Source organism: Chinchilla lanigera, unplaced genomic scaffold (assembly GCF_000276665.1).
Source record: "Chinchilla lanigera isolate Chin_1 unplaced genomic scaffold, ChiLan1.0 scaffold00097, whole genome shotgun sequence".
NCBI classification, from domain to species: domain Eukaryota; kingdom Metazoa; phylum Chordata; class Mammalia; order Rodentia; family Chinchillidae; genus Chinchilla; species Chinchilla lanigera.
Genome location: NW_004955498.1, coordinates 6387304 through 6406373, shown reverse-complemented (window position 1 = coordinate 6406373; position 19070 = coordinate 6387304). Strand labels below are relative to the sequence as shown.

General features: G+C 46.2%; 1 protein-coding gene across 4 annotated transcripts in view; it reads right to left on the bottom strand.

Moving 5' to 3' along the window:
• The window catches only part of Mtm1 (myotubularin 1), a 115307-nt gene that overhangs the window by 38335 nt on the left and 57902 nt on the right, over positions 1 to 19070 (bottom strand). For all 4 annotated transcript variants that reach the window (XM_005406416.2, XM_005406418.2, XM_005406417.2 and 1 more), the window contains 2 exons: positions 5987 to 6070; positions 3247 to 3396 (listed from right to left, as the gene is read on the bottom strand). In XM_005406416.2, coding sequence (XP_005406473.1) covers positions 3247 to 3396; positions 5987 to 6070 — 234 coding nt within the window. The remainder of the gene's footprint in view (positions 1 to 3246; positions 3397 to 5986; positions 6071 to 19070) is intronic.

The window sequence follows — 19070 nt, the reverse complement described above, 5'->3', positions numbered from 1 at the left end:
CTACAGTGGCCAGGTGTGGTGGTGCATGCCTGTAATCCCAGCACTTGGGAGGCTGAGGCAGGAGGACTGCCACAAGTTTGTGATATTTAAGGCCTGGGCTACACGGGGAATTCCAGGCTAGCCAGAACTACACAGCAAGACCCTGCCTCAAAAAATAAAAGCTACATGTGGGTGTCTGCATGTGTGTCCATACACATCATACATGTCTCTCCACGGGACCGAAGCAGGCAGAGCTGAGGAAGTGTGGAGCGGTGGGCGCCAGCTGTGCTGTGGCTCTGAGCCCGGACACTGTTCCTTGGTCCAAAGGGGAGGATGACAATGGCCTGCGCGGCTGCGGAGAAGAAGGGAGAGTGTCCCGTGCGCTCATCAAGGGCTTGCAACAGCTTCTAGAGGCAGCGGGGAAAGTCAGGTCAACGCCGATGACACGCGCACCCAAGAGGGAAAGCAGCACGAGCCTCTGGGCTTGCTTCATATAAAACTGAGTAGCTCAGCCTCTCTCAAGTCACCCCCCATGATGCGAGGTGACAAACTCAGACACTTGCAAACACTGATGCTTATTATAATGACAATGGGCACTGGGGAACAGATGCTAAGATAAGAAAGAATACGCCTTCATTCTCAGAAGCAGCATCCAAGTCCCTGCACCACATCAGAGACCAACTGGACACCACTGCGGCCCCTGCCTAGTGGTCGGAAGGCTCAGAAGCTGGGGCCTGGGGAAAGCCACACCTGAGGGCCTGCCTTCACCCTCACACTGCCGGACGGGAAAGACAGGAGGTGGCCCTGAGAAACGCACCCTGACACGTTTGAGAAAGCCCTCGCTGAGTTTAAGTCAGATCACTGGCAAGACACTGGCCTCTGCCGATGCCTTCCATTCCCCCCCCCTCGTTTCACCTCCTAAACCCTTCCTGGGGGGCAGTCTAACTACCCCGTCACAGGGTGCCCACTATAGAGCTGAACGGGTGCGATAATGTGCGTTTCACAGGACCAGCTCCTAGGAGACCTCTAAAGTATATGCACTACGTTATATTATTCATATTTAATTATTATCCAGAAGCTATATAGAAGGATGTACATGAAAATTTACTCACGGAAAGATGGCTATCATAGCACGGTACGTAACAGCAAAAGTTTAAAAGCTTAAACATTGCATGGTCTCTCTTATATGAGAACCCCAAAATAGAAATGACAGCAAAAGAAAAGATAGATGACAGGAAACAGGGAGAGGGAAAGAGATGGGGGGATGGAAGTGGGGGGGGGGAGGAGATGGAAAAAGAAGGAAGATGTGTTAGGTCCGTGGAGCAAGTACTGCAGACACGGACTAATCAAAAATAAAAACTGAGAAGGAAGATTAAACAGAACCCAGATGTGTCACAATAGAAAAACGATGAATCTCAGCATATCTACACACTGGCATACTAACGTCATATTGATCAGTGTGAATGTTGGCTGTAAGGTACTGCTAGGCAAACCAAAAGAGAGAGCACAGGAAGTGGGGAGGCAGGTCTTTCGCAAGTGAGAAGGGGACGGAGCGCAAGGGAAGAGAAAGGCGATGGAAAAAGGAAGGGGGATGTATGATGTGCACGCAGCAGCCCCACACAGAGAACGCACACGCTATGGACCGCAAACATGCGCTCACCAAGATAAATAAACAAGTAAGATATTACTAGGTATACAAGATACACAAACACAAATTATAAACTAACTTCATTTGCTGCATAAATAAATAAATGCACAGAAGGAACTCTGGAAAGACATATGCCAACATGGTTACCCTGGTCCTCCCTGGGTAGCAGGCTTCTTTGTGCTTCTCAGTATTTTCTAAAACACCTGAAACAGACTTCCATAAAATTTGACAACAAAGGAATATGTCTCAATGAACAGAAATGTCAATGCACGTGGGTTATTCCATTACTCCATGATACTGTATTATCCATTTTGTATTTTATATGTATTTTTATTTGAAAAAAAATACTAATGTTTTCACCTTAAAGGGCACATACATTTTCTGGGTGCTAGAAGGTATATTGGAAAGATCGTATTACCAGGCTTAATACTATCTACTAGTAGATCGCTATTAATATAGAGGTGATGGTTTGATTAGCCTTCGTTTTTTCTTTGTTCTGGAAAATTAAATTTGTGGCCAGCACAAACTAAGAGAGATCAATAAAATGGTGTATAAAAGCTGAAGAAACACTATTTGCTGTCTCGTTAGCTCAAGGGGGAAAAGTACTGGATCAAGATGGCAGACTGAACCCCGTGCATGGGCACAATGATTTCATTTCTTCTCTTCTCCCACATTCCATGAAATTCTCTCCCTCTCCCTCTCTCTCCCTCTCCCTCTCTCTCCCTCTCCTTCTCTCTCCCTCTCCCTCTTTCTCTCTCTCTGTCTCTGTCTCTGTCTCTGTCTCTCTCTCTCTCTCTCTCTCTCACACACACACACACACACACACACACACACACTGATGAGTAGATGCTCAATAAATACTAAATAATGAGACAAGGCCAATCCCTGCCACCCTCACCCAGGGCTCCCGTGGGCAAGGCACACAGCAGTGAGGCAGCTGGTAAGGGCAGCAGTGCAACTGTGGCTCTGACGCCAAAAACCCTATGCAAGTGGCTCACAGGAGAATGCAATTTGGAATCCCAGCTTGATGAGCATTGTGTTCTAACGCGACAAGCCAAGAGCGTATTTTCCGCTACAATATATATCATGAAGATATGAGCAGACACTGATAACCAGAGAAGCAAGAGAACTTGAAGAGCTACAACTGATCTTAGGCCGGGAGTGTGCAAAAGTCTCTCACCAGTACCCTTGTAAGGACAAGATGTCCAGACGTGTGACTTAAAGGTGAGGTGACATTAAATCTTAATTTCTTCCACTTCTGCTTTTAAAAATCTACTACTCTGAAATAAAGCCCAATGTACTTATGACAGACTATGAAAATTAGGAGGGGCAAAATGATCTTGCAAGTTTTAGTCAACAAAATTTAGCTGCAGAAGAGAGCACATGACACATCTATAAATATTAAGGACTACAGGGCGCTCTGTGAACTACCACGAGGTCTGCAGTCACCTGCACAGCAAGGAGACTGAGACAGCTTGCAAAGGTGACGAGGACAAACTCAGCCTAGTAACACGAAGGGGGCACGGCAGCTGGGATGTCGGACAGTGTGAAAGTCACAGAGAGCCTGTCCTCCCTCCCTGACCGCTGCTTCGGTGGGAAGCCCTCCCTCGAGTCCTTACCGGGATTCGGCTTCGGGACCGGAAGGCGGCGACTCTCTTGAGGTCTTCATCTGAGGTGCGGTAGGGAACCATGAGGAGCGCCGGGTACGTGTCACAGAGCTCGTAGCACTTGTTGATGAAAGTTATCCTCCAGTTGTGGTTGGGCAGGCCCTGCAGGGAGACAGGAAAGCGAGGTCAGCTCAGTGTGACCTGTCCCTGGCTCTGGTCTGGCCTCTCTTCTGTCTAGTGTTAGGTGAACATGTCTGTGACCACACGTGACGGTGGCTGGCTGCGTGTCACCGGAGGGTCAAATCCAGGATCCAGACAACATAAGAGCACAAGACAAAATACTGGTGGCTTCCACAAGTCTAACCCATCTTTGTAAATACAGATGCCCTTGAACAGGAGATCTTCTTTTATATCAATATTCTTCACCACATGTACAATGCACATAAATCCAAATCATCCCCCACCCATGCACCTCCTCCACCCCAAGACAAGCATCATGTGTATTTTTATTTTTATTGAGACAAGGTCTTGCTATGTGGTCCGGGCTGGCTTATGAGCTCACTATGTAGCCTAGGCCAGCCTGGAACTCGGAGCGATCCTCCTGCCTCAGCCTCCCGAGTGCTGGGATGACAGGCATGCACCACCACACCTGGCTACCATGTGTAATTTTAATGTGCCTCTAATAGGTAGTAGAAAGGAGTTCAGGCGCCTTCCTCTCTCCACTCAGAACAGTGAATCTCCAGTCTGCCCTCAGGAAGAAAGAGGCTAGGCTCACGGGGAAAATCACAGAGGGGATGGAAAGGAAAACCCCTCTGGGGAGGCCCATTTCGCCACCTCTGATGAGATTTTTTAAAAAATCAAGCTGTTTGGCCCTGCCACTCACCCTCTAGAGGGTGGAGGAAGTTGAGCGCAAAGCACACTGCTCAACTCCCAGCCTGTCCACTCCCCACAAACCCCAGTGTGCACAGAACAAGGCCCAGAGGTGGTGGAACATTCTCTCCCCGTACTCACAGATGCACGAATACACACACAGAAGTGAGCTCGGCGGGTGTGCGCTTTGGGGACAGACAGTGTACCTTTTCTTTAGGTCTGGTCCTATGGACCACGGACCAGATGCTGAGTCTGATGTTGAGTCCAATTAGAGAGTTTTAAGGCCCATCAGAAAGTTATAAGAAAAAGAGATCGAATATAATGGCAGTCTCCAACAAAATACCTTCGACAGTTCATATATGCATGCAATCTTAAAAATAGGAACTGTTTGGTTTCACGCTAGAAGCTTCGAACTAGAGGAAAGTCTTAATATTATCAATAATGCTCCAGAATTCAGATATTTTGATGCATAATGTTACAGAGGTCTTGAAAACATGAAAATTATTTTTTTTTTCTGGTAATGGTAACAGAACTCAGGTCCCTGGAACCGAGATATATCCCCAGCCCTTTTTATTTTTATTTTGGGGTCTTGGTAAGTCGCTAAGCTGCCAAGGCTTGGCTGGAAGGTGCAATGTTTCTGCCTCAGCCTCCCAGAGTGCTGAGGTTACAGGTACGTGCCACTACATCCAGTACAAAACGTTCTAGTGGTCTTTTTTCCACCTCAGTGGCTGATCCAGAATAGACGTCACTGAGAATGAGAGGTGTACACAGCTTTGAAAACTCAAAGGTGATTTGTGGAAGAAACTGAACCTACTACCTTACATGTGTTCTAGAGTAAAACTCCTGCACCAAAATCCCAGAGCATCCAATCTTCTTACAAATGTGCAAAGCTAAAACTGGAAATAACCCGGGTTCATGGTGGTAGAAAGGGTGCTTGGCAGATTCTTCCCCCACCCAAGCTTCTGCGAGTTTACATTTGCTGCCTTTTCACGCAATGTAAGTGGGCTTGATTTGATGCTCAAAGCTCATTCAACGAAGTTTCCCGATTATTTTAAGAATTTTATTTTATTTTATTTTATTTATTTTATTTTTTTTTTTGGTTTTTTTGGTTTTTCTCCGGAACCGGGAACCGAACTCACGACCTTGCGCTTGCCAGGCAGGCGCTTTTGCCACTGAGCTAAATCCCCAGCCCCTATTTTAAGAATTTTATAGAAAAAGAATTGCAAAAAATCCACAGTCAAACTTCCAGTTCTCCTACAGCTTTGGCTCTACCACAGGTCAAAATATGGTTCTTGTCACGTATAATATGCCCATGCTCGTCATAAAAATGCTGCGAGACCTTTGTCCCTCAACAGCAAAGCTGGATCAAGCCGCTTGCCTTTTTTATGGCAAATAAACACACATGAAGGTGAGGTTTGCAGGAGACGGCAGGAAGGCTACTGAAACGCATGCTCATCCAAGATTCTGCAGAAAAGACATCAGTATGGGAAAACAGTTCTAATTCGTTTGGCTCTGCAATTCAGAATGAATATAATTTAAATGTAAGCGCCAGTAATAAATAGGCACCTGAATACACAAATAAATAGTAATATCAGGTCCTAAATAGTAAAGTACAGAAGCTTGACTTTTCTGGACCCCAAGGGTCTTTTATTTCTTAAACACGGAACTGATGTTCTTTATGTGCGGGAGACAGAATGTAGCCGCTTAGTTTTCAGTGCAGCTGGAATCCGGCTACAGAGTGAGTGAGCTCGTAAGTTTCACAGCGATACCAAATGTGGAGCACACCACTGCCATGGCTGTTGCTGGTTCTCAGAAAGTGCAGTTGACGACATGCATGTTTGGGGTTCCACATAAACCACACAACAGAGTCTACCAGACTCACCTGCCTCTGGTACTCTTCAACCGGGTTATAAACAGTCCACCCGTCCACGTTAAACTTCTCTTCATTTAAAAATGCAAACAATGGCTAGAAAAGGGAAAAAAGAATTTAAGTTTAGCATGAAGAAACAGGCTATTAATAGTACATCATTTGATCTTTCACAAAATAAAACCTGCCAGATTTGCCAACCATGAAATTACAACCCAAACTGAGACTTATAACAAAGAAACAACCATGGAAAATTCAGACCAGATGTACACTAACTTCTATCTGAGGAATAATTACTTTTCAGACCTCAATTTTCTATGGCTACAAACATCTTTTTTTAAATGGTGCTACACACATACACACACACACACAATCAGATTTTGAGACCAAAATGTGCCTATCGACTTTTAGCAGCATTAGCAATTGATTAGGTAAAACCCACTAAGAAAACAAAATAAATTTGTGAATGATTATTAAACAGTGCAACTCCAAAGAGTACAATGACATGCTTATCTACAACAAAAAGATGGGGCATTAGGGAAACTCGTAATTAACTGCTCTCTGAGTGTTTTCAATCAATGCACTATGCATCAGTTTTGCAACTTCAAATACCATCGGCACCCTAGCGACCAGAAGTGTCTCCAGCACTCCAGCGCCCCCTCTGAACGACAGACGCACATAGCTCTCCAGGTGTCGCATGCCCCGCTCGTACCCTGACTGCCTTCAGAACCACCCTGGACACTGGAGCTAACACATCGGAAGCCAAACGTGCAAGTCCAGCTCCCAGTCCTGCTCTTCCCAGGCTCCTCGTGCAGCCCAGGATGGCCCCATCCTTCTAGGTGACATCCAAAAGCGAAGGAGCCATCCTTGGTGCCACATGGCTACCACCCCAGTCTAAGCATCTGCTGGCGCTCTCCTAGCTTAGTATAATAACTTCGAACTGCTCCTCTTTTCCTCTGTACAGCTCCAAGGGCCGAGTAATGGTGTCACAACCTAAGTCACCTTGAGTCATTCCCCTGTGGCTTTCCATCTGGCTTAGGGTAAAAACAGAAGTTTTTCCAATGGCTAAGGTGGCTGCCTGCCATCTGGTCACCTGCCCGCCACCAAGGCTCTGTTATCCACCTTGCGCACGGCACTCCAGCTGCCTTGACTTCCTGGGCCTGGAAGCACCAAGGACACCAGCCTCAGGGCCTTTGCGTGTGCTACTCTGCCTGTAGTTCTTTCCTTTTATGGCTTCCTTTTCACTTTCTGTACATCTCTGGGATCATTCAGAGCAAATGCGTGCACCTTGAGGCCATTGTGCTACATGAAATCAATGAGACATTCAAAGTTAAATAACACATGGTCTCGCTTATGTGAAAAACCCAGAATAAAAATAAAAGAGCAAAATAAAAGATCGTAAGAAGCAGGGAGAGAGATCTTTTGCAAATGGTCAAGGAACGGATGGAGGGGGGAGGGAGAGGAGAAGAAGGGGAGGAAAAGAGAATGCAGATGCGTTCTGCACACGCACCGACTCCCCATGAGGCATGGGGTCACGATGTACTGCAAACACAGACTAAGAAAAATTAAAATTAAAAAAGGTAACCTTTGTCAGTAAGCTCCCCAACACCTCACAGAAAATCAACATGCTGCCTTCACGCGGCCGCCCCTACTGTCCTTCCCCATCACGTGGGGCGTCTGACCTGTCATGTGTACTTGTTTACTATGGCCCCCACTGGGCCCTGCCTGCATCCGGGCCACGGAAGGCAGAACACATCTTTGCGGCGCGAATGACACCGCAGAGCTTTCTCTGGAGATGCTGCGCCCAAGCACTTTGCGCCTCTGCTATGAACAGTACCTGGCACATGGAAGCACTCGATGGCACTGGGCGCTGTGTTGTGGACAGTAGCAGACGACGATGACAGTCACTGACCTTAGAGGCAAACCTAGAACTTGTTTCCTTGAAATAAGTTCCTGACCCGCTCCACACCCGCTCCACACCCACTGTCCTCTGCTAGCCCAGTGCTTGGCACCTGGGCTCCTCCCCGTCGTTACAGGGACCTGCCAGGAGAGCATCGCTGACGGCCCGGTGGCTGTCGTTGTGGATATGAAGGGGTGTAGCATGGAAACTGGTCAAGAACACGCCCGCGCACCTCACCTTCCCCAAGCTTCCCACGCGCCCCCCGCAGCTCTCAATGCCTGAGTGCCGTGTCCTCCACAAGGGCCACCGCTCTGACCACGGATGAGGAATGACACTGACCTTGCTGAGCAGTGCGCTGAGGCTCTGCCTGACACTGAATCCATGGCGATGTTTAATTATTCAGTACCGCTGGGGAAAAGAAATGGCTCCCTGTTAACTCAAGCTGGACTGAAGCAGAGAACTTTGCGTGAAAGAGCATTAAAATGTTTGGCGTTTTTCGCCATCCATAAACAATGCCGCGGGACATGCCGAGCACTCCCTCGGGGACAGGCCATCACTTTGCGCCTGTGCTATGAACAGTACCTGGCACAGGGAAGCACGTGATGGCACTGAGCGCTGTGCTGCAGGTAGTAGCAGATGACAGATGACAGTCACTGACCTCAGAAGCAAACCTAGAACTTGTTTCCTTGAAATAAGTTCCTGACTGCTACGTGATTTTTGTTCTGTTTAGCTACTCGCATCTTTCCTGTGAAACTCAAGAGAACACAGTGGCCTTTTAAAAATGAAGTAGTGACAGAAAAAGTTTATTCTTGATGCTGAGAGTAGCTTAGGCCCTAAATATTTTGGGAAAATTTATGAGTCACATAACTGTCAAATGTTTCTCATCATAAAATAACATGGACCCGGGCATGGTGGCTCCTGCCTGTAATCCCAGCACCCAGGAGGCTGAGGCAGGAGGGTTGTTTTTAGTTTGAGACCAGCCTGGGCTACAAAGTGAGCTCAAGGCCAGTCTGAACTGCATAGTGACACCCTGTCTCAAAAAGACAAAAATAAACAAAAAAATCCGGCAACACATCTGATATTGCATCAGAGATCAGGGTGGAAAGGACCAGGTGTTTAAATTAAAATTTTCACCATCCAAATACATTCACTTACAATTACCGGAAAACATTTTAAAAAATATTACCGGCTACTGTTCATGCTGTATACTTCCTTTTTTTTTTTCTGCCTTCAAATGTCCATCCTAACAAAAAATGTTAATAGGAACATTTATTTACTTATTTATTTTTAAAATTTTATTTTAAAGAGAAAAGAACAGAAACAAAATAACAAAAACAAAGACAAAAACAAAACAGTTTATGCTTTTTTTCTTTAAAGACTGGGTTTTCTATAAGCTACTTGGTTCAACTGAAGCAAAATTTTCTTCCTTTTTTTTTTTTTTTAGACAGGGTCTTGTTATGTAGTTCAAGCTGGTCTTGATCACTATATAGCCCAGGCTAGCCTCAAACTCACAGAAATCCTCCTGCCTCAGCCTCCCAAGTGCTGGGATTATAGGCATGTGCCACTATGCTCAACTGAAGGCAAGCATTCTTAAAGGAGTAATGCTGATATTTTCTAAAGTGGAATGTACTAGGATTTACTTTCAAGATATTTTAATTTTTCCTTACAGATTCAGATAAGAGAACAAAGATTTTCAAATTAGAAGCTCTCAGTAAGAAACAAAAGGTAGATTACCACAAAAGCAAAGCAAACAGTGAGCATTAAAGTGAGGCTAACCAAACCCATTCATCTGTACATCATTATTAAACAGTGCAAAGTTCCCTACGAGTGGTAACTTGTTACAGGCCTAATTAAAGCTTCTGCCTGAAAACTGTTCAAACTTGAACTTAGTGTAATTTACATCTTGAGGATTTTAGCTGCCATTTATTTTCTCTTCCAGGAAACATGTGTCTAAGCCTTTGAATTTCTTCACGCTTTACTGGTAGACATGGCAATAATCGCTGCTAGACGGAACCTCAGGTGGGTCAGTCTGGGGAATGGAAGTGAGAGCCGGGGGTGCGGTGTCTTCCGTTCCAAGCGCCAAACGGAGGTCTTGTTTGCTGAACTTCTGGGTGATGGATGAGGAAGTCTACTCCACGAACTGGCCAGCCACTGATTTCGTTTCTTTGCCTCCAGGAAACTCACGAAGGATTTGGCCGCAACTCAGCAGAGTCTCGGCACAGGCAGGGTGTTCTGCGAGGCCTTAGCTCCGGGCTGCTGGTGGGGGCTCTGCCTTGGAGTTGGGGCGGGCTGGGGTGCTGTAGCCAGATGCCTGTGTCCCACCTCACAGATCTCCAGCCAGAACCTCCAGGGGTGATGGCCCCACTGGCCGGATCCTAGCAGGGCCACTGAGGACACAACCCACACCCCTGGGAAAGCGATGGTCAAGTTACCGGGGGTAGCGCGTTGATTTGTTTTTATGTAAAGTCACTTGCAGTAGAAACAACAGCTTCACAGGTAGCTGCAAAGAAACACACAGGGCAAGTCCGCGTGCCGTCTCCCAACGTTAGCACAACACCAAGGCCCGGAAATTCACGGCAGAAAACAGACTCTCCACAGTGTCCATTCCCGGCTTCCTCAAGCGAGCAAGTCTTCTCCTGTTTTGCTCTATGTTGTTATTTGGGCATTTCACCCATTCCAGTCTCAACTAGTCCAAAGCTATTATGCATGGAGATTTTTAAAAAAGCAATCATGTGCATTTTTCCAGATTAAAAATAGCACAATGTAACATTTGAAAAATGTTAAAGGACAAAGTTGAGATGAAACTCTCTGATTTCGCACTCGGGATAAAAACAGCTCTGACACAGGGAATAGAACTTGTCATTTTCATTTAGCTACATTTAGTTGTGTTTTCTGAGGGAAAAACTTCAAAATGACAACAGAGTTTAGCTTTCATGTAATTAGCCATTATTTTTAAATGGCATCTATATAAAGATGTACTAATTTGATTAAAATATCTAGACTGGGATTTCTTTTCATTTAGACAATCTGTAACTTTCCACTGGCTCCTAAGCCTCCTTTAATGGGAGGGACCGCCTGTCTGTCACTGACTCATGAGGCCCCTTCCTGCAGAACTGAAGGTCTGATAGCCAGGTTAGGAAAAACTCAACACTGTTTCAAACTGGAGACTGCTAAAGGAGAAAATCAATTTTATAGCACTCAGGGGAATACAATACATTTAAAGAACTCTGACACAGCCAAGTATGGTGGCGCACACCTGTTATCCTAGCAATGGGGAGGCTGAGGCAGGAGGCTTGCTGAGAGTTTGAGGCTAGCCTGGGGTGCGAAATGAATTCAAAGCCAGCCCGTGATACATGGCGAGAAGCTGTCTGAAAACAATAAACAACAAAAAAAGAACTTTACACAGTAGCCCACTCATGGACAGACATGATTTACAGGAAGATCAGCCCCTTTTGGGAAGCAAACAAATTTACATATCTTAACACCTGATCTTAAAATTTGAGGGAAGCACTCACACCGTTTTTCCCCATCCAAGGCAGGCTTTGGAGATCAGGTGAGATTGGGCATGTCCAGGGTCATATGACTGTAGACTTACAGCTTCTTTCTGACTGAATTTTGCTACATTTGAATGAGAATTTAAGTGTGGATTTTTTTTCTGATTTAACTTCTGAAACTGAAGACATTCACCTTTTAAAACCTTCCTCCTCTCCTATTTCAGGGCATACCAATGTATAATTACCTCATTTTTACCTTTTACATTGTACTTAAGAAATAAGAACACTACATATAAGAAAAACTTTTTTTTTAAAGTTGAAGGGAGGCCTGAAACATTAAAGAACAATCGGAGGTACTGAAATTCGGCAAAGTCTCTAATTTTAACACTTCAGTGCAAGACAAGGCTTTTGGTGTACATATTTCAACGTCGCATAGTAAGTTCGCTTAAACTAGCTTCATGCAGTTATTCCAAAGCCCTGCCGGCAGTTTCATAGGTCAGAAGCAGCCAGCACGTAAGTTACCCTTCTACTTCCATTTGTGTAAATAATTCACCTGATCCTATTTCTACCACTGACTAAATCCATAGCCCTCAGCAAAGTAGCTTAATATTTACGGCCATAGTTATACATTTTTTTTTTTTTTTAAATTTTGTTTTTCTTCTGGTACCAGGAGTCGAACTCACGACCTTGCGCTTGCCAGGCAGGTGCTTTGCCGCTGAGCTAAATCTCCAGCCCGTTACCTTTACATGCAAATATATGTATTTATTTATTCCGGAAAGTACCATAAAAATACATTTGAAATGTCATTTGAAACCATTTCGGAAGAAGAATACTCTTTACAATTCCTCCACAATTGTAATCACTTAAGGCTGACATTTCTCCGGGTTCATCCACTGCACTTCTTCTCATAATTTTCCTAGCAATTTTGGCCACTTCGATAAAAGGTCACAATCATATCCAAGCCCACCAAATCAAACTCTCCCCGGGCCAGACCCTGGGGTCTACAAAGTCACCTGCCTCCTTAGCATCTACAAGGGGTGACTGAAATACACAGTGAATGTTTAAATTTTTCAAAAATATTACCGTAAAAGACATGCCGTCAGTAACTCCCTTAAACTCTTTGAACACCCTTATCCCATCATTCTTGCCACTTTCTCAAACAGTTCCGGAAGTTGTCTTTCGTGAGTATCTTTGTGAGGTGCAATCCAAACGGTGGAAAATACTGCTGCTGAATGTCATTCGATGGAAAGGGAGGCTCGTAAAAACACGACAGTGTGTCCTCATCCACCTCACTCACTGGATCTGGCACCAAAGTCACAATGACCATGAAAGGTAAACATTTTAAACTGATTCGGGACATCAAGACACTTAAGACATAGCGACTAAAGACACTCACGCAAGAGGACTTCCCAAGCCACTCAGAAAGCGGCAAGGATGATGGGCTAAGTGTGTTCGAAGTACGGGGGAAGATTCTGAGGGGGAACATGGCCATGCGCCTTTCACTGAAATAAAAATTTTAAATTTAAGCACTGACCACATTTTTGCTATGTTCCCCACAGACGTGTGTGACTCAGCAGACCCCAAGTGAAAGGCCCCAGCTCTTCCTTGCTGATTGCCCATCTCAATCTCTGGCTTCACCATCACCCTGGTTCTTCAGTCTGGGTCCACCCCTCCATTGCTGTACCCCCTTATAACTAGGTCCAGACACTCACTGAATTCTACTCGTCTTCCCATCCACATCTTTCTGAAGTCCACCCTCTCCTGTCCCTCTCACTGCCCCATTTCACGGAACAGACTAATAAAGATCCCCAGGACTGGCCTCCCACTCGTGGACACCTGCCCTCTTATCTATACCCCTGCACACGGCAGCCCTATCAATTCCACTGGAACAGAAATCTAATCACATCGTATTGCTGCTTAAACATGGCTTCCCTCCCCTTCAGATTAAGTGAAACTTCTATTTTATTTTATTTTATTGTCTTTTTGAGACTAAAAGGGTCTTACTGTGCAGTTCAGGCGGCCCTTGAGCTCATTTTGTAGCCCAGGCTGGTCTTGAACTTGCAACAATCCTCCTGCTTCAGCCTCCCTAGAGCTGGGATTACAGGCGTGCGCCACCACGCCCTGCTAAATGAAACTTCACGACGGGCAGATTAGGTCTGCAAGCTCTGGCAACCATGCACACGGGCACACTATGCCCTGGACACAGAACCCTGCACAGGTCCAGTCCCTGCGGCCTCTTTACATTTGCACAGACGGTTCCTTCTGTGTGGCAGGTGTATCTCCTCCTGGGGAACGCTCCTGCTCATCTCTCAGAATTTGAGCCCTCTAGGAAGCCTCCTTTCATGATCCCATGGTATCTCACTCATCACTGGACCACATGCACCTCTCTGCCCACGTCACCCAGATCATGGTACTCTTTGCACACGGGTAGTGGGTATCAGCTCTCGATCCCCAAGTCTTGTCACAATGTAGGCATTCTGCAATTCTTGAGCCAAACCGGGAGAAAGGAAAAAGAAGAGCAAGGGAGGCTTGCCTGACCGGGCCCTGCACCATCTCATAAAATTTCAGTAGTAAGGACGTGAATAGGATGGTCAGTGCAACAAGAGGAACACTTAGAAAGAAGTGCCAACACACGGAGGAATTCAGTGTGGGATGCAGGTGTACCCGCATCCGCAGACAGTCAACAAACGTTAAAACAACCCGGGAAGGAAAGAGGTGGATCCATATACATACCTTACCCCTGAATAAATCCCACATTGACCCAATGTTTCAGTCCTTAAAAAGAAAGGAAAGCTCCAGAAGAACACGAAATAGTTCTTTTATAGTCCTGATTGAGGAAGATTTTCCTAACCGTGACACGAAACCCAGAAACTACAAAGGAAAAGTAGGCAGAAAAGAGTTAACATCACAGGCCTGAGGCTGCGCTCCTTAGCTGGGGCTGCTTCCGTGGCTGGCCGCTGGCAGGCACCTGGGAATCTGGATGTCAGGGGAGTTCCCGCCACTCTTTTCCTGATAAAAGTGGCTTACTGTGTCTGAATGTATAAATAATGTGGTTTCTACGGATCCCTTGCTTTCCTTCTGCGAGTCAGGAATTTTGGTGTGCGCTAGGCACTGGGTGCCTATGTGACCAGTCCCCAGCAAAATCCTAGGCAATGAGTCTCAAATAAGCTTCCCCAGATGGCTACATCGATATGTGTCGCCTAACTTGTTTCTGGAGGAATTCAGGGCCTCTGATATGACTCTGGTGGAAGAGAACTCTGTAGCTTGTGTCTAGTTTCCCCTGAATTTGTCCTATGTGCCCTTTCCCTTTGCTGGTTTTGGTGTTCTCTTTGGCTGTAATAAATCATATGCATGAGTACAACCATAGGCCTGCTGAATCAGTACACCTGGGGGTGGTTTTAGGGATCCCAAACACACACCAAAGAAACACAAAAAAATTCTCCATAGCAAAACCGAAAACATCTGCAACTCGTACTACAAGTCAGTACAGATACTGCATAAAGACTAGCTCTACTTAATAAGAAAAAGGCCACAAGTCCCAAGAAAAATAGGTAGAAGATACAGAGAATGTAGAAACAGAAACGGCTCATCCAAGAAGATACTCAATTTCACTCAAATCAAAAATATCAAACAAAACTATGACTCTACACTTCATCTTTAATACTGGCAAGGATAAAAAAAAAAAAAATTAGGGAATGTACTGAGTTGGTATGGTAAGCAGAATAATCATCCCAAAGATGTTCCTGCCCTAATCCCTGGAACCTATGTCACCATATGTGGCAAAGACGAGTTCAGGTTCCAGATGGAATTAAGAGCACTGTCAGCTGACTTGCAAACAGGGAGGGCACCTGGATCATCCGGGTGTGCCTGATGTAAGCTTAACAGGGAGGCAGGAGACTCAGTCTGAGCAGCAAAGGATCACAAGACGAGGAATGTCACGCCTCTAGAAGCTGGGAAAAGCGAAGAAGTGAATCGCACCAGAGCCTCCAGGAGGAACACGGCCCCACTCACCTTGGACTCCTGACCTCCAGGGCGTGAACGGGAGAGACACTGGTTTTTGACGCACTAAGTCTGCGGTAATTTGTTACAGCAGCAATAGGAAAGTAATTCAGTGAAGAGGCGGCCTGGGCACAGGCCCTCTGGGAGTGAAAACCAGTACATCCGCTAGCAGGGAAATCTGTCACCAACAAGAGTTCTATTCCTAAGAATTTACCTTAAGATATACACGAACGCGTACAAGATGATGTATGTGGAAGGCTGTTTACTGCAGTATTCACACAACAGCAAAAACGAGAAACAATCTAATCGTCTACCAATAATGAATTGAATAAATAAATGATGGCAAGACCAAAGACTACTGTGTAGTCAAAAGAAGCGAAGAGACCCATTTGTTAGGCAGTCTCTGCTGTGAAGGAGAAAGCAAGACACAGGAGAGCGTACACTGCGCACTACCACTGGGGTCGAAGGAGGAGCGACGATAAAGAAGTTTCCTGCACTCATCTGAAAATTCAAAATCTGAAACTTTTTGTGTCACATGAGTGCTCAAAAAGTTTTGCATTTTGGATCATTTCAGATTTTGGATTTCCAGATTATGAACATTCAGCCTGTAAAGTCTATGCACATGTCTCCAGAACACCAACATCTGAAACCCTTCTGGTCCCAACCGCTTTGGGTAAGGGACACGAGGCCTGCACAGGCCTAAACGACCACAGGGCAGGCACACGCTGCATGGAGTGGAGACGCTGGCGGCCGTGGGCAAGGGCCGGGAGGGGCAGCTCCTGCTGCACACTCTTCCACCTTCTCCATCTTCAATCAAGGGCATGTAGTAGCTATTTTAAAAGGAAATTAAAAAGTAAATGCTTGTTGAGTAAATGCTCTTTCTGAATAGGAGAATACTCCTGACAGCCCTGTTCCTATTTATTCACTCTATTTACCTTACTGGATTCGCTCAATCAACATGCACAGAGGGCCCGCTATGAACGAGGTATTAAGTGCAGGAAAAGCTGGGGAGACGAGGCTGCTGCTTTAAAGGAGTCAGGTCTCCAGGGGGAGAGGCGAAGGGGCACACCTAGGGAGCGGTGGAGAGAAAGGTGGGAGGGGCGTGGGAGGGGCAGGGAAAGCGCAGCAGGCTCCGGAGGGCTCCCTGGTCACTTCCAGACAGGTAGCACCAAGGGAACTGGATGGCCTCTAAGCTACCCTGGAAGACTACACTGACAAGAAAAAAGCACCATAGTGACACAGCTCAGGACACACGTGACCATGAGCGAACACGTCTGGGGTGTCACAGGGACGTAGGGAGGTTACAAAACAGAGACCAGTGGGGCCACCCTGTGAGGACATGGAAGTCTTCGGTCACACTGACAGGGAGGAGGAGGCTTCTGGGGCAGGTGACAGAGAGGATCAGAGCGGTATACCCAGAAGAGCGGCATGGGAGTCGGGGGAGGGGCGAGTGGAGGCAGGGAAAGCAGGGACAGCACCCTGGGAGGGGTGGGAGGCGTCCTGAAGGAAGTCAGGCTGGGAGCAAGAACCTCCTGGATTTAGGAGCCATTAAGAAACAGAAAACTCCCATGGCCTGCATTTTAAATGTAAATGATGATGGATATGGTGGTGCCGGTCTGTAACCCCAGCACTCGGGAGGCTCAGACAGGAGGCCTGCAGCAGGTTCAAGGCCAGCCTGGACTACATAATGAAACCATTTAAAAAAGAAAGAAAGAAAAAGAAAAAAAATGTGAATGAGGAGGAGCAGGAGGACACTCAGAGTGAGGAAGGAACACAGCAAGGCGGAATGGGAGAGAGCCATTTAAACAAGCGTTTAGGGGTTGTGATGGGGAAACAGAAGCTACACGCGTGGCGCTCTTGCTCTCACAGACAATGCTGGTGGAGGCGAATGAGAAAGACTGCTGAGGCGGTAGCCGAGAGCAAGCAGAAGGGGATAGACTTTTCTAGAAAACTCACTCGTAGATGGCAGAAGCAAGCAGAGGAACCCCAAACGAAGTGAGAAATAGAAGGAGCAAGAAGTTCACGTTCAAAGCAAGAGAGAGAATGGGAATGTGGTAGTGTTCTGGAGCGTCATGAGACTTCCGCTGAACACATCCTGAAACTTCTTTTCTATACTAATGAGGGAGACCTATGAGGCGGAAGCCACACGCTCACTGCAAATGGGAACGCAGGGGGCGGGAGAGCACACTGGGCCTCCCCTCCAGGGAGCTCCACAGCGGGTTTCACGGCCACTTGGGATGCGAGTCAGACTGGAAGCGCCCTTCAGGGAAGCCTGGCCCCAAAGTGCTGCCACTGAGGGAAAGGGCAGATGGAGAAGGACCACCTTGGGGCCCTAAGAGGTCTCACCTGAGGAAACAAATCTCCACCACTGTCCCCACTGGGAACTTGCAACCACAAGCGAGCCTTTCAATGGTTGGTGGCCAAAAGTATAAAACCTGGATGGTCCCCAAAACATCAAGTAGAGAATTATTTTCTAGCCCTCCCTAGCTGGTAGCACCTCAAAATGCCTGGCAGAGGGATAATGCCAGTCTTCTCTCAGTAAAACTGCCTCGAGCCGGGCCCTGGAGAATTCCTGCAGATAAAGTTCCAAGGAACAGCAGTTTCCAGGTGATAATCACAAGACACAACAGAAAACCAAGCAACATGAGCTAGCATTTTTGTAGAAAAAGGCCACGAGGTTTTACTGTTGTAAAGTAGGTTTAACGCGTTTAAGGAAGAAAGGACGGCAAACAAGTGAAGAGGGAGAGAGGATAAATAAAAGTGGTCAAGCGGATCTGAAAGAGAACCAAATAAAACACCATGAAATTGAAAAATGGAAACAAAGATTCAGCAAATAAAACTCAGATTGGGCACAGCTGAAGTAGTAGATAAAATGGAAGATGTCACTTAGCTTGCATCTAGGGAGTCCAGGTGATGTTCATCCACCGGTATTTTTTACCTTTTCCATATATTTTCTGAGGATGCTGTGATAGCTACTCAATAAGAAAACACAACAAGTTTAAAAGGGCTGATTCGAGTCAAATGAAGAGGGTAAGAGCCCTGGGACCACCGAGGTTTATAATGTGTGAGGTCTTCAGTCTCCTCCAGAACAGTCCCACTTGAACGGGAGGCTAGAAGTCTGGTCACAGTGAGTTACGGAATGAGTGACCGCTGGGGAAGTGTAGGGGAGCAGGGACAGCAATGTTGGGGAGGCCCAGGTGGGGTGACAGCTCCAGGACGAGGACGGGGAGAGACCCAGCATGCTGAGAGGCTGACAGACAGACAGCAGCAGAGAGGGAGAGATCAAAGAGAACAGAGGGCCAAGTCTTGGAGGAGGCAGGAAGGAAGGAGATTTAAAAGCATGCTTAGTTTCTCAATTAGCCAAGTTACTGCTTATTCAAGAAAAAAGGAAAAGTCCTGGCCAAAAGAAAATAGAAAACGCAGGCATACTTAGTGTTAAGGCCACGGCTAGGCTGAAAGCGAGGACGTGTGCGGCAGTACTCATTTCAGTTCCCTGTACCTATTCATTCTGTAATCAGCCTAGAAAGGAAGAGTCCGCTCAATTTTGGCCTCATTTAAAATTTACGTGAAAAGACCAAGGCACAGAACAAAACTCCCTATGTTAATTTTCTATTCATAGGATCATTCATACCTCTCATTCAAATGATCCAAAGAGATGTACAACTGCATAACCCACTTTACTAATTTTTCTGTGATTACTTTCACA